A 16,244-nucleotide genomic window follows, 5' to 3' on the forward strand; every position below is an offset into this window, starting at 1 on the left:
CGTCTCCTGGATGTGCACGTCTCCCGGCAATCAGGTGTGTAGGTCATTCTGTGTTAGTGCTTCAAGGACACAACATATGAAATTTAATAACATATTAAAGAAAAATGCACATAGCAAACAGAACAGAATCTATATCTGAACCAGATAACCCTGTGGTTCCTTAATAATCTGTGATTCATGGGTCAAGGAGGCTTTGGTGGTTTTGGACCCTTTTTACTTTGAGGTCACATTGCCCTTCTACCTGCTTGGTGTTTACGCTGTAAGCTTCTTGAGAAATATGAACAGTGCATCACCATCATAATAGATACTCCTTTTGATTTTTTCAAGGGAGTCACAATTTAAAATATTCGGTCCTGTTATTCCCATAAAAATCCAAATACCCCAAATTCCAGTGTGTTGGCATCCAAACACTGTGTCCCAGACTGTTTGCTTGAAGCCAGATGTAGAACAAAATCCCTTTATCAGAACAAACACGACATTCCTTGACTCGGAAACTACGTCTACTGTGATTATTTTTGCATCTGCAGCACTTAGCACATATATGGCCACCAAGAAGACCTTGAGAGTCACAGCAAGGTTTTGCATACCAGGAAAAACAAAAACAAACAAACAAACAAACAAAACAGAAAATCGGGAAGGCCTGGAGAGACAGGTTTAGGGTCAAAGACACAGGTGCAGGGCCCAGCCACAGGCCGGTGTGGGTCGGGCACGGGTGAGATCTAGGAAAATCGTGCTGCCCAAGGTACTCCATAGACTTCCTGCCAGGAGAAATGTGGCCTCCAGCTTTGGTCAAAGTCGGGCCTCAAGAGCACTGGGGCCAAAAGGCACAGGGAGACATGTACAGGACGTGCCCTGGAATATGAGCTGTCACACAGGATAAAACTCAGTTGGTTCAATGTTCTAAAATTGCATTCATGTCTTCATGCAGGGGTACATATGAAGCCAAGGGCAGCAGCTGCTTCCAAGTATCCCACCTCATTTTAGGTAAAAAGGGGATGCGAACACTGGAATTAGATTCTAATATTGGCATCAAGATGCTCCACAGAATTTTTTAAGGAAATGACTGAGGAGAGGACTCATGATTCCTTCCAGTGGTGCTGGGGAAATGGCTCTGACAGACACTGTTATTATGGTCAGATGTTTCCTCATGGAAGAGCTACAAGAGGCGAGCCTCTCTCTCTAGGGGACCAAACTCTCAGTCATTTCTAACATGGGTGAGACAAGACCTGGTCCACAGAGTGCCAAACGACTGTGACCAGACTATCACAAAGACCCCCAGAGCCGTGTAGGCAGCGTGCTATGCTTTTCCTTGTGACCTCAAAACATCAGCTGTTTCTTCCAAGCTCTGATCTGAGCACCAACTTTTTTACATCCCCAGTTATAGGCAGGAATTGTGGTGACATCATGAGTCCCAACCACACACTTGGTGTTTCATTTCTTCTGATCACACATCAGATCCTGACTTACTGTAATTTAAATCCTTGAGAATGAGGTTGAAAGCCAGCCCTCTGATGTGGCAGTACTTACTACTGCAATCTGTTCAAGGCTTGCCAGCTAAGAAAATATCCAAAATAATAACAGTGGTGCAATAAGTCACTCTGGCAGGGCTGCTGTCCCTGAACCCCCTTCCTTAGTTTATGACCCAGGGAAAATATCTTAGGGTCCTCAAAGGAGGATTCTTTGGGGTGAGGCAGGTGATTGAGTTGCCAGTAGATGACCCACCTGAATATAGGGTCACTTCCTAAGACTAACTAACTACAGGCAAAGGATCTAAGCATGTTTTTTTGGGTTTGGTTTTGTTTTTTTGGCAGAGTCTCACCCTCTCGCCCAGGCTGGAGTGCAGTGGCATGATCTTGGCTCACTGCAACCTCCACCTCCCAGGTTCAAGTGATTCTCCTGCCTCAGCCTCCCAAATAGCTGGGATTACAGGCATGCACCACCATGCCCGGCTAATTTTCGTACTTTTAGTTGAGACAGGGTTTCGCCATGTCAGCCAGGCTGGTCTCGAATTCCCGATCTCAGGTGATCCGCCCGCCTCGGCCTCCCAAAGTACTTGGGTTACAGGCATGAGCCACCGTGCCTGGCCCTGAGCATGATTTTAGAGGTCATTGTCAACAAACACTCTTGGAGACTCAGGATGTTAATTTCCAATCTGTCTGTAGTTGCTCCCAGAATGGAAGAAACCAGTGATTGTTTCTAAATGAGATCACAGCCTCGCAAGTGAGTTAGTATAAAAGGGTCCTGGGCACACAGGAAGAATAATCATAGGTGAGGGGCCGAACTTTTGCTCTCCTGCCAAACTGGATGTCTTCCTTGAATTCCTGGAAAGCCTATTTTGTCCCAATGTAGTGATAAAATGTAAATGTTGTTTTTTTTCTCTAACCTTATATTATTAAGTTAACAAAAGTAAAATACCACTTGGAAAAAAGGAAGTATTAAGTTAAGTTATAAGCACTCTTTCAGTCTTCTGCTTAAAATAATGGAAAAAGAGACAGGTATTTCTGCGGTAACATGGCAAATGCATTCCAGTGAAAGCTCCCAGTCTAAAACCCAGCTCACCAGCCAGCCCATTCAAAATCTATACAGGTCTGGAAGCAGAAGACTGAAAAAAATTAATTCTAAAAACACATTAGCACAATTAAGAAAGCACGTTGAGTTGCTCAAAACAGTGTTTAAATACAGCTGTAATTACAGGATTTGATCTGAAAAGGAAACAAGCAGGGAGGCAGATGATGTCAGCGAATGGAAGGCAGCTGAGCTGCTGAGTTGAAGGCTGGGGCAAAACGGGGAAGGGACCTGAGCAATGTACCAGAACAGGCCCCACCGACACAGAGGAACAAGAGGCACAGGGCGCCATGCACAGGACTCTGCAGCTTCCACGCTCACCTGTGACAGTGCACTCTGTGGTCAGGTGCTGGTGCTCGGTCAGACCACTCATAGACTCCAAACTCACCCATGACAGGGCACTCTGTGGTCAGGTGCCGGTGCTCGGTCCCACAGACCATTCATAGACTCCACACTCACCCGTGACAGGGCACTCTGTGGTCAGGTGCTGGTGCTTGGTCCCACAGACCATTCATAGACTCCACACTCACCTGTGACAGGGCATTCTGTGGCCAGGTGCTGATACTCAGTCCCACAGACCATTCATAGACTCCACACTCACCTGTGACAGGGCATTCTGTGGCCAGGTGCTGATACTCAGTCCCACAGACCATTCATAGACTCCACACTCACCTGTGACAGGGCATTCTGTGGCCAGGTGCTGATACTCAGTCCCACAGACCGTTCATAGACTCCATACTCACCTGTGACAGTGGACTCTGTGGTCAGGTGCTGGTGCTTGGTCCCACAGACCCATTCATAGACTCCATACCCACCCACGACAGGGTACTCTGTGGCCAGGTGCTGATACTCAGTCCCACAGACCGTTCATAGACTCCACACTCACCCGTGACAGGGCACTCTGTGGTCAGGTGCTGATACTCGGTCCCACAGACCGTTCATAGACTGGCGAAAGTTGTACATGAACCAATGCTGCTTTTCTGTGTCATAATGACATCATCCCTGTATCTGCTAACCACACAGGGCAAATATGCACTAGAAAAACACATGTGACAGCAGACCAGCCCGCCCGGCCTCCTGCTAGGCTTCTCCTGCTTAAGCTCCCTTAAGTACTGCAGCCACTCCAGGGAAGCTTTGTTGATTCAGCGCATCCATATGTGCAGACAGCGTGCTCACACGGGGTGGGGAATACCCAAAAATGCAAGAGTCACATTTTCTGCAAGCGGCTCAGCATTTGGTGAGGGTCCCCATGAATAAATCAATGCGAGACAGTTGTCAGAAAAGAGAGATGTACACAGTTCGATCACTATTCCAGCTGTTGAACCTACACCACTTCTATCTGTTGACTTGGGAGGCAGTTTTATGGCATCATTAGGAGAAACAACTTAAGGTTTAAAGCTGCCTGGATTCTTAATCTGCCTCTCCTGGGAAATGTGAGCTGAGTCACTCCATGCTCCCTGTGTCTGTTTTCTATAAGGCAGAGATAATAATAACAGGACTGTCTTCCATGTTGGAGGAATAAATGAAATCACGCACATAAGGCACTTAGCACTGTGCCAATAATGCCTGGAGCTGATGCCCACTCTCCCTCTGCTAGAGACTGAAGCATCTTGAAGGCAGAGAATTCCTACGGCTTTTTGTCGTGGCCCTTTCTGTGCCCGTCACATAGCAGGCACCTCACAAGGGTCTGCTGCAAGAATGAATGCTAATGGGTAAGAATATGCATTTGAGAAATGCCAAAGGCAATTCTCTTTCTTTACTCCTTTTGACCCTCACAATACTATGAAGGAGGCAGAGCCAGCGGTGGGATCTGCACCTTCCTGATGACGATACTGAACCTCGTAGAATGAGGGCATCTCACCCAAGGCCACATGGCTGGTCAGCAGTGACCAGCACCAGCATCCCAGCCTGTGAGCCCCATGCCTTCCAGCCTGGACCACAGCCACATCTGCGCCTATAGAGTCCTGGGCTGGCACAGCGCTGGGCTAAACCGCCTCACAGCCTGCACTAGGGCATTAAACACAGTTTCTAATTCTGACATCTTGGTGTTTCTCGATCACAAAATCCCATTAGCTCAACACGCCTACAAAATACTCGTATGTGAGACAAGATGTGGTTATTTTTAAACTGCATTTCAAACCGTTCTGTGTGGGGAGATGTATTTTTGGAGCACACTGACTTTAATTATGCACCTGTGACAGTGGAATCACACCGCATGTGGCACTGGCTCTGGAAGACACAAACCACAAAAGTGGGCTGACCTCGTCCCCATTTCCCTGTGTCACCAGCAGGCACAGGAGCACAGCCCTGCTGACACCTCGATTTAGCCTGGTGAGCTTCCCATGGGGGACTGGGGCTGTATGTCGAAGCCCACAGACACACACTGCAAGTGACGCTGCCCTCTCTGGGGTTGACACCAGGTACCTGACTGGGGTCAGAGCCAGAGGCTGGGGATGGCGGGCCCAGATTTGGCTGTTAAAGCAGCAACTTCCCAGTCTAAGAGCAGGTACGGAGACTTTCCTGTGAGAAGGCATCAGGGTAAATAAGACGCCACTGAAGAAAGAAAAACCCATGAAGACAACTCGCACTGATGTGATTCCCGAACACGGCCTCCTTTTCACCCCGACCACAGGCAGGAGAGTGCGCTCGGTCAACGCATTCACCGAGGGGAGCCTGGCGTCTGCCTGGGGTGGGCCTCCCATGGGTGAAGGACTACCTGAAGCCGGGAAGATGAAGTGAGGACAGCCTCGCCAGCTGCTCCCTGCTGGACACCCCATCCACGGCGAGGCTCCTGTGCAGCCCAGCAAAGGCAGGTCCGTGAATAAACACCATCTGCACCTGAGCCAGGTCTCCGTGCTTGTCCTCGGTGCACCTCCCATGTTGCAGGTGCTATTCTGCACACCAGGGGCTGGGCAAGCAGGAGAAACAAGGCCACATCTAACATGGGGCTTACTCACAAGGAAGGGACAGATAAAACCCAAGGAAATAAGTAAATGAAGGTTCAGAGAGGGACCCAGTCACCCAGGGCCAACCTGGGACTTTCCTCATATGGTAAGTAGAAGCCACCAGAGCCTTTCAACAGAGGAAGGAGATGATCCAGGGAATGTTTTAAAATCAGAAGTCACCTAAGGTCACCACTCAAGGAGCCCTGTGAGTGATCAGGACTCTCGTCTTTCTGATGAGGCAACTGAGCCTCAGAGACATGAGATCATTGTTCCAAAGGCCCCCAGTCTAGAAATGTCAAGGCCAAGGTCTGCACTCAGCATGCCTGTCTACAACGTCTCATTGGCATACTCTGCTCGGCAGCTCTGCCGGTGGAATTCCCAACTGGAGGGACACAAACACCATGCCCCTCCACCTTCCCATTCAACCCCAATACATTTAGGATTAACAGGACCTTTTAATTTTTTACCGAAAGCACAAATAAATATGGACACTTTCTCTTTTTCAAAAGATAATTTCAATTATAGTGAAAGCATGCAAAGCATCAGATGACATCTCCCCTGATGAATGCACAAAACAGGCTGCACACACCCTGCTTGGGCCTGACCAGTTATTTCCTCAGAGGACTGGAACCCCTTCTAGGGTACTGGAGGCGCTGTGCGAACATGAACTTAGCTCTGGCTCAAGCTTTGAGGGCTCATGTGTTCACCCTCTCATAAAACATAAGAGATTTGTTTGCAGTTGACAGTTGTGCACATCCAAATATTTCTTAATAGTTATTACTCTTTTTTTACACGAGTATGTATAAACCAACTTTTGGATCTCATTGAAGTTAGTTCTGCAAATGTTCTACTTGAATTCCTCTGAACTAAAAAGTGGCGGAGGTTAAACAGTTCGAAAGTCTGTTTGATGCGGTGCATTCTGAGGGGTGGGGTGGAGAAACAGCAAAGCTTGGAGTCAGAGCTTGGCTCAGATGTCCCCAATCCCATGAGCTCCCTGGGAAGGACCCTTATCTGTTCGTACACAGTTCCCAGCACAGCAGCAGCCCCTCGCACATTTACACAGATCACTGGGGGAGTGAGGGGTCCGCTCTGCCACTTGGAAGCCATTAGCTTTGAGTGCACCCTTGATGGCCCTCAGGGCCATGGGCAAGGAACCTCCTCCTTCCCTAAACCAGAGATGGTGCATGTACAAAGGGACTTGGAAACTACTCCCCACACAGAAGAGCTCTAGAAAGAAAACTAGAATACGGTGCCATCAGGGAGCCACACAGGACGGCAGAGATCAAGTGCTAAGTTGAGAAAGAACAGATCGGCAGGAGGTGGGGCAGGAAAAAAGACCTGGGGATGGGACGGCAGAATAACTCCGTACCCAGAGATGGCCACACTCTAACCCGCAGAACCTGTGCATATATTAGATTACATCGCAGAGAGGAATGAGGGTCACAGATGGAACGAAGGTTGCTTGAGGAAGGGAGATGATCCCAGGCTATGCAGGTGGGCCCAGTGTAATCTCAAGGATCCTCAAAAGGGGAACAAGAAATCAGAACACAGAACCAGAGAGACGGTCACATGAAGACTCCACCTGCCTTTGCTGACTCTGAAGAAGGAAAGAGCCACTAGCAAGGAACAGGGCAACTTCTCAAGACTGAAAAGGGGAAGAAAATTGATTCTCCCTACAGTCTCCAGAAAGGAGCACAGCCCTGCACACCTTGACTTAGCCCAGTGAGACGTCTGTCCTCCAGAACCGTAAGAGAATACATTTGTGGGAAGAGGCTACATTTATTTGTCACAGCAGCAATAGGAAACTCATGCATGGCTCAGGTGGGATTCATGTGAGTGGGGCATGGTTGGGCAGTAGAAGTTTCTGGCAGGGGAACCTGCTACAGAAAGGGTCTGGAGTCAATAATTGCATGGCATGTAGAGTGTGCAGGGAGGAGCTCACTTTCCTGGAGCAAGACCTTGGACTGATGGGACTGACAGAGAGGGAGGCCTGACACTCTTGAGGCCCAAGTTAAGAAAGGCTCTTGAGCCTCCAAGAGGGAGACCAGCCAGAATGTGTATGGCCCCAGGAGCCTGGGGCTTGACCTGGGGGAATGCAATGGAGGGAGCCACAGGAAAGCCTAGAAGATGTGTGTGTGTCAGAGATAAGAAGCATTGGCAGGAAGGCAAGGGAAGACAAATGCCACTGCCTCATGTGCCACGGCTCTGCCCCGCCATGCCCCAGGCATTCCACCTTCTCCTCCTGTCCTTTCCAGACCAACAGCATGTGGAAGAGAAATGTTCAAAAGGCGGCAAAGGAACAACCTGGGTGCAGGTACTGGTGGTCTCACTTCTACTCACGACAGTCTTTGGAGAAGACATTGCCTCCCTGAGTCTCCGAGCTCTCTCTGTAAAATTAGGATCATTCAGCAATATCCTTTCTTACTGTGAGAATTCGGGCTAATGCATTTTAAATCCTGGGCACTGCCTGACCCGAGCTCAAGGAACCAGAGCAATAAACAAGGCGGTCAAAATCCTTCCCACCACAGGGCCAGGTACCTGGATGTTGAGTCTCCCTCGATGCGCGCCCAGGCCATAGCGCTTCGCCGTGGAGGCATGGAGCTGGAAGTCTGTGATTTTTAAGGTTTCCAGACCAAGAGGTGGGCAACCTGGAAAGGACAATGCCTGTTAAAAACAAGGACAGATGCCGAAAGGGATGAGTTTCTTACTTTCCAAATCTGGCCGCGTGCTTTTCCATTTTCCCCTGAACGCCACCCACAGGCATGCCCTGTCTTTCCAGACACGGTTGATTGAACTGTCAACATTAAGCCTATGTTCTTTCTTGTTGGCATTTGCTTTAGGGGTGTTTTTGCTCTGATATTCCTTCTTTTTTGCTGTCCATGCTACTGTCTGAGGCTGTTCCCAATTAAGGATCCTTCCCCAACGTGACTCAGTCAGGAAGCATCACTGGAGCTCTGCAAATTAATCAGAACCTGCTGATTTTGCTTCAGCAACTCTGGCCTTCATATTGTGCGTGCTAATGAGCAGAGGAATATAAGTAGAAAAAAAAAGTCTATTGTTTTCCATTCTCTGCAAAACGGATAATATGGAGCACGGCTAGTAAACACCATTTGCCCCTGGAATAAAACACCAGTGCTTGATCGTCCCAGCCTAGCCCATTGTCTGTAAGAATGACAGTGTTTACAGCAGCATCCAGAATGGGTCTCCTGATCCCTGGGCTGCTGTTTGCCCCCACGCCCACCACAGTGAGTGGGGAAGCATTTAGTGAAGGCAGAGGGGTGCACACAGTGAATGCGAAAGGTCATGCAGCGAGTGGGCGCCACACAATGAACTGGGGGGCCCCGCATTGAGGGGGTTTGTGCGGCAGGCATGCCAAACACCCAAGGCTGACCTCACAGAGGAAAACCTGGTTACCATGCCCTCTTCCCTCCCCAGGACCCTCACACCTTCCAGGCCTGAAGGACATGAATCTGACCCAAGTGGTGGTATTTCCTGGGTCCCACGTGTTCACAGAGTCATTCTCCATCCTGCCTACCAGAAATGGACTTCAAGTGGCTGACCAGCAAGGTTAATCCTCACACTACATACTCAGAAATCCTCACTGCTGCAACTCCAACAGCCCTGCCTCCTCACAGAACCTTCTTATGTTGTCCCAGCAGCCCCACCCTGCCCCTCTCATGGTCGGGCACCTCCGTAGCTTGGCCCCCGAGCCCAGGTTATAATCCCACACCCCGTCACTCTCTGAGACAGCTAGGAGACTGGGCCCGTGCCCTCCACTCTCACCTCAGGACAATGGGCCCTTTCTGTCAAATGCCACTCGCCTCTTGGAGCTCACAGTCCCCAGCAGTCACTGGTATCCACCAGAGGGCCTCGTCAGAATCCAGGGCAAGCTCTGAGAGTCAAGACCACTGACCCATTACACTGCCTGTCCCTTCTGAGAGGCTGGACTCCAGGACATCCTGCAGCCTGGTCCCAGGAGCCTGGGCTCTGGCTCAAGCTCTTGGGTTCCCTAAGCTGGGGTTGCTGCCCCTCTATGCCCCATTCTTATCCTTATCTCCTGCTCACTCCTTGCTCTTCTCCCCATCACCTGGTCTCAGCCTGTCCTGCCTTAGACACAGTCAGCTTTCTCAGGAATAACCAGTCTGTCCTGAGAGATCCTGCCCACCAAGAGACCCCACCCACTGAGAGAGAACCCCACCAACTGACTGTGACACCAAGCTGGCTAGGCAGCAGGTTCTATCAGGCGATTCCTGGTGGCCTGGGAATAGCCTCTATTTATCTTTACTCTGCCAGCTATGGTTTCAGGGTTCAAGGGACCTGGGGGATTTCAGACCTTGATGGGGGGAACCAGGCACAGGTCCTGTCCCTCCACATCCTGGTACTCAATACATACCCACAACAGTCCTACATAACCAAGCACCAGAAACACCAAAAGGATCTGCTGTCATCTTATGAACCTGTTTCATTGCCATGTTGAAAGTCTTCCCATCCACCAGCTTCTTCCTTGATAGCAGAAGACACAGCAGGCAGTAAATTCTATGGACTTCCTTCAGCAAAGCCACCTTTATTTATATCATTTATACAGTCAAAGTGAGAGACAGACAGATGGACAGATAGCCCACCAGATGGACAGGCAGACATATATAGATCATGTACCATCTCAATAAAGCAACAATAATTGCTATTCAAAACATTTCTTCCAGAAAAAGACAATGACTCCTATGCATGTGAGTATTTTAATTCAAAAAAGGAAGTACCTGACTAAAATTACATATCCATCAAAATTGCTTTTCTGCCAATAGACAGAAGCTCTGTCACATCCTCTTGCCAAGATACAGAAGGGGTGAAAAGAAAGTGCCCACAAGTGAGGTGTTTCATGGATGCACATCTAATAGCAACTGAAAATTGCAATGCCTGCCCTCTCACAGGCTGAGTTTCCCGCAGCCAGCAGTGCCGGCAGCTGCCACATCTAACAGCCACTCTTGTCCACTCCTGTGACGGTATCATGGCAAAGCCAATAACTTCACTCCCTCCACCCACAGCACAGATGATGACTTTGCGGGAGGAGCCCAGATAAACACACACGAACTTGGTTTGCTCGCAAATGTGGTCTTACAGGAACCCAATGCTCTGACACTGGGATTTTTTGTCCTTATTAGAAGATGCTATTTTTAGAGCCATTAGTTTGGTTTGGAAGCCTTCTCCATTGCCCGTGCCACTTACAAAGAAGCTAGAGATTCCACACAGAGAACACACAAAGTCCTTGAAAGGCAAAGACAGCATTACTGATCTGCGTGGGTTAGCGACGGCCCTTTGGTTGTGAGAAACCAACCACAGCCAACTTAGACAGGAAGGGAAGTCCCTAGAGAAATGACAGGGATGGCAGAAAGTGAGAAGGACAGAGGCGGGACACAGGACATGTGCGGGTGGAAAGGCACAGAGCTCCTGTCATCTAGGCAGTAGAACAGTGGATTCCAATGGCACTGTCCACCTCCTATCATACCTCTGAGTTTCCACTCAACCTCATGCATGCCTCCAGAGAGGGCCTGACTCACCTGGTCCCCTGGCTGCCCACTGGGATCAGGGTGCTGTTAGCAAAACAAGGGGATGCCAAATTCACAACCGACATGGGGCATGGGACAGGCATCTGCATTTGCTGCCCAGAGCTGAGTGTGAACACAGCTCAAGCAGGCTCGTCCAACTTCTGAGTTATCGGTTCTTCCAACTGCCTCCTCCTACTGGCCAACCCCAAGAGGGGCAACACCTCCATCTTCGCTTCCTCTGTCCCTTCCTTTCCTGGGATTTTTGCTCCTGACTCCATTCATTCACAGTGGCCCTGGTCACTCTGTGGCCCTTTGGGACTCCTCAGCCTCTTCTCTGTTTCTTCTATACTGGGCCCCGCAGTCTCTCGCTCTTAGCCACTCCTCCACCCCCACACCACGCATGGCCCTGGTTTCCATCACACAATGTTCTGCTCTTTCTCTTCTTCCCTCTCAGTCCAGACCTTCCTTCCTTGTTTGGACTTTGCTTTCCACCTCCCCGAGGGCAGTCTTTCCCCTGCTGCGGCACAGGCTCATCACCCTCAGACTGATTCCCTAAGAGAGGCCCTCCCCTTCCCTGTAACAATCCACCTTCTGAGCCCACACCTCAGCTATGAGGTGTCACAGGCACGGTCTCTACCACTCAGCATCCAATGACATGCACAAAGTTTACATTCAGGGCCGAGCGCAGTGGCTCACGCCTGTAATCTCGGCACTTTGGGAGGCCAAGGCAGGCGGATCACTTGAGGTCAGGATTTCAAGACCAGCCTGACCAATAGGGTGAAACCCCATCTCTACTAAAAATACAAACGTTAGCCAGGTGTGGTGGCACATGCCTGTAATCCCAGCTACTCGGGAGGGTGAGGCAGGAGAATCGCTTCAACCTGGGAGGCGGAGGCTGCAGTGAGCCGAGATCATGCTGCTGCACTCCAGCCTGGGCTACAGAGTGAGACACTGTCTCAAGAAAAAAGAAAAAGACAAGTTTAGACTCAGACCACTTGCTTGTCTGGAGACCGGCCTAGTGACGTGGCAGGCAGGCCTCAGAAACCTGGTGGCTCCCATCAGGCAGGTGTGAATGCAACAGCTGGAGTAATCCGCCTGCAATCTGCAGCGGAAGCAAATATCCAGTCATCTTCCAATGTCTGCTGCAAAAGAATCTCCTCAAGGTTGTCACCACTTCTTCCTCGGCACTCTGTCCCCTCACTTTCGTGTGGCAGAGGCCGCAGTATCAGTCAGGCCCACAGCAGCAATGTCAGCTTCACTTGGAAGGTTCTCATTTCATCAATCTTCCATTCTTTATTTTTCCTTTTGATAGCCTCCTCTCCTTCCTTCCATCCCATGTCTGCCTCACTCTGACTTCACCCTGTTTTCCGTGAGCATCAGGGCAATTCACAAATGTGACTGCAACCCTGCCTAACGCAGGGCACCATGCCCCGCAGCACGGCATCCTGCAGGCTCACATAAAACTACCCACTGAGTCAGCTGGGAGCTACCCACCTTCACCAAACCCCGTTTGAAAACATTTGTTAAGTTAAAAGGAAGGTTAAGAATAAAGTAGTCGAAGCACAAGCTCACTATCCCACATACCTTTATGCAAAGATCAACAAGGAAAAAATCCCGTATCAGAATAAAGCATCCCAAGGAAAGTCCCAAGCCCATCTTAAAGACTTGCACTGAACACCTGGCACAGAATCTCTGCATTTAGAAAAAGGCAGGGTTTTCCTATGCTAAAGAACAGGAAAGTAAAGGACTAGAAAATAAAACACAGGAAAATTATCTTTCGCTTTAAAGATTCTAAATTAATTCAAAATACAGAATATTGAAATATTCACCAAACTTAATACTTCACTTCGATGAATTTCAGAATATTTCAACCTGATTCGTTGTTCTTCTTTTCTTTCTACCCTGAGAGCATCATCCTAGAGATTTCTTTCTTTCTTTTCTTTTCTTTTGAGACGGATTTTCGCTCTTGTCACCCAGGCTGCAGTCCAACGGTGTGATTTTTGGCTCACCACAATCTCTGCCTCCCAGGTTCAAACAATTCTCCTGCCTCAGCCCCCCAAGTAGCTGGGATTATAGGTGCCTGCAACCATGCCCGGATAATTTTTGTATTTTTAGTAAAGACGGAGTTTCGCCATGCTGGCCAAGCTGGTCTCAAATTGCTGACCTCAGGTGATCCACCCGCCTCAGCCTCCCAAAGTGCTGGGATTACAGGCGTGAGCCACCGCACCCGGCCCATCTAGAGATTTTTGACAGGTCTACTCAATGTCTAAAATGAATAAAGTGACCTGCTCCTCCCTCAAGTTCTCCGGCTAAGGGGAACAATACTACAGTGGGGAGAGAATTATGCAGGATGAGGAAACCACTTGCAAAGCATGCTGAGCCACGTCGGAGAGAGGAGGGCTGGGGAATCTTCAACCTGCAGAATGGTGTGGAGGCCTCAGAGCCACAGGGGCTAGAACAAAACATTTGAAAACATCTGCAGTTCCCAGGCCTGCAGACACCTTGAAAAGTGGATGAGACCTCTCTCAGCTGCACTCTGGGCTGACAAAGACCAAAGGGAGCACAGTGCAAACAAGTCACCAGAAACCAGCAGCTCCCACTCCCTTAGGCCAGTGCCCAAGGCCACTCCTGGTCCCTGAAGTAACATCATTGTCAGCACTTCAGTCTCTGGGCTGCACCCTGGTCTTTGGACCCCAGCCACCATGGGGAACTGCTGCGAACACCATAACCCCAAGGCAGCTTCTCTGAGGCAATCAGCAGCCAGACAAGATCCACAGCATGAATGAACCAACATCCAGGAAACCTCCATGTCTTCAAAACCAGAAATCTCAAAAGAAGGGCAGAGACGGCAGAAAGAAGACAAGCACTGTCTCCCAGCCACAGTCCCGGGCTTGTCTAGGACTACCAGGAGATTACCAAGCGTGATCATCAGAGTAGCACAAGACTTTGCAGCAGCAATCTATGCATTCTAAGGGCTGAAGGAAAAGAAAGTGGGATCTGGAAGCCACTACCAGCTAAGTTACAGTCAATAGTCATGGTAATTGTCATGGTCATTAAGGGCTCTTTCAGACACAAGAGTATTCAGAAAATGTACCCTACTCCCACCATAACCATAAGCTTTTACTAAAAGAACAGCTGGAATCACGGCGCCCAGAAACATAGACATAAAGGCAACCAGACACGTGACCAGGCGGGCGCAGCAAACACTGAGGACTGCATGGCACTTCCCGCAAAATGAGCCCAGAGAACACTGCCAGCCAAAGAACTCCAAAAGCATGGCAAAGTTAGAACGAGAGGTTAGAATTCCATCGACTTTAAATTCTCAAAGAAACATCTGCTCGTAGTCCCAGGAACTGTCAATCACAATACTACTTCCAAGGACTAGGACTTTTTCCCATCCTTCAGAAAACATTACTGAGAAAGACAGGACTGTTGCATGGGTGACTAAGCAAAACCGAGGAGAAGCAAGGTTTCGAAGCTTAATTTAAATATCTGTAATCAGAGAGTTTAAAAAAATCTTTGTTGGAACTGTAACATATTTGTATTACAATGTCAATTGATGATATAATTACTAGGTTTAAAGAGTGCTTGAAATAAGTGGGAAACTCATTGGCAGCTCTTCATCCCTCAGCAGTGTTCTGCCGGGGTTCCCAGCCAGGATGCAGGAAAGCAGGCTCCAACAACCAATCGCTCAGTGACTCTTGAGCCAATTTGTTCCAATGGCCTCAAGACGAGCTCCCTGTTCCTCCTCTAAAACAAACAAATTCATCCTTTACCATTAAATCAAGTTTCTGTTGCTTCTAGAAAGAAAAAAGGATCTAATCCTGAGAAGCATGTGGGTGAGGAGAACACAGAAAAAAGTGTGAAAACATTTCAGGAAAATATTAATTAGAGATCAGAGATGTGTCACCATCTGGAGGAAAGGAGAGTGACAATCATCCACGATGAATCTGCTTTTCTCTTAAAGAGAAAAGGCTCTCTGAGAACACACCACGTTGAGCAGGGCGCCATCTCCCAGCCCCATGCTCTATTCCTCGGGAGGTGAGCATGGGGTCCCCTGCCTCATTCTACCCCACCCCACACACACACTGCCTTAGATCTGACTCTTGCTAGCAGTCTCTGCATTACAGATACTTTACCAAAGAGACATCTGCCCTCTGGCACAGATTCATTAGTCCTCATCATCGTCATCATCACCACCATACATTACCATCTATGCACAGCAACTCTTGAACAAATTGCAAATGTCCTTTGCATTTAAGATCATGGAGGTCTTTGTGGCCCAGAAATTCCAGGGCACAGTCAGAATATAGCATATAAGTAAGAATTCTCAATCTAGCATCGACCCCAACACCCCACCTTCAGTATTCCAAATCTGTCTGGGGCGTGGGGGGCTGTTATGGAGTCATGTCATGAAAATTATTTTAAAAGTGTAGTGATTTGGGGAGCAACAAGGAAAACCTGCAGGTAACTACTGCGAGACAGACCAGCTAGAGACTCCTGTCATTGAATCTGCACAATGACCCCAAGAGGTGGGCATCGTGGCTCATCGTCTCTGAGACTCAGGGATGCTGAACACCGTTAAATAGTCATTAGGTGTCTGAGTTACAAAAGCTCAAGCATAATCTTTACACCACCTCCGTCTGACTTGAAAACTAGAGAGCATAACACAAATGAAATTGCTTGGTGGTGTTTGGGGTCACACCAGGAAAAGGGCTGGAGCCAAGACAGGCGTCTCACGCTGGCAGACCAGAGTTCAGAGTACGAGGACCTGTGGCCTGCTGTGATCGCCACAAGACATGGTGGGCGCTTCCAGGAACAAGCTCACAGCCTTCCTGAACTTTTGCTTTCATTGCCGCCTATAAATGGAGTAGCTTTGACTTAACAGAATTCTTTCCTTCGCCTTTCTGAACTTGACATTCCCTTTGATCAGTGAAGTGTGGAGGCAGCTTCCCAGTGCACTGAAAATCTGTCTGCAGTAGCTCTCTGCCTTTCTCAGATACCACTGGCTTCCCTGAGGGACAGGGCGTCTCTCTGGGTCTTGGGAAATCTCCGAGCCAATCTCAGCCTTATCTAGTTGTCCTTGGAAAGCTCTTTAACACCCACCACAGGAGAGATGATCCTTCAGACCCTCATCACTGAGCTCCTCCAGACAGCAGTTCTCACCCCAACTGAGCATCAGAATCTCAAA

General features: G+C 49.0%; 1 protein-coding gene across 2 annotated transcripts in view; it reads right to left on the minus strand.

The window, feature by feature from the left end:
* The window catches only part of CPXM2 (carboxypeptidase X, M14 family member 2), a 205,483-nt gene that overhangs the window by 167,788 nt on the left and 21,451 nt on the right, over window positions 1-16,244 (minus strand). For both annotated transcript variants that reach the window (XM_030941422.1, XM_010357489.2), the window contains exon 3: window positions 8,049-8,158. In XM_030941422.1, the coding sequence (XP_030797282.1) occupies window positions 8,049-8,158 (110 nt within the window). The remainder of the gene's footprint in view (window positions 1-8,048; window positions 8,159-16,244) is intronic.

The sequence above is a fragment of the Rhinopithecus roxellana genome, chromosome 11 (assembly GCF_007565055.1).
Source record: "Rhinopithecus roxellana isolate Shanxi Qingling chromosome 11, ASM756505v1, whole genome shotgun sequence".
Taxonomy (NCBI): Eukaryota; Metazoa; Chordata; class Mammalia; order Primates; family Cercopithecidae; genus Rhinopithecus; species Rhinopithecus roxellana.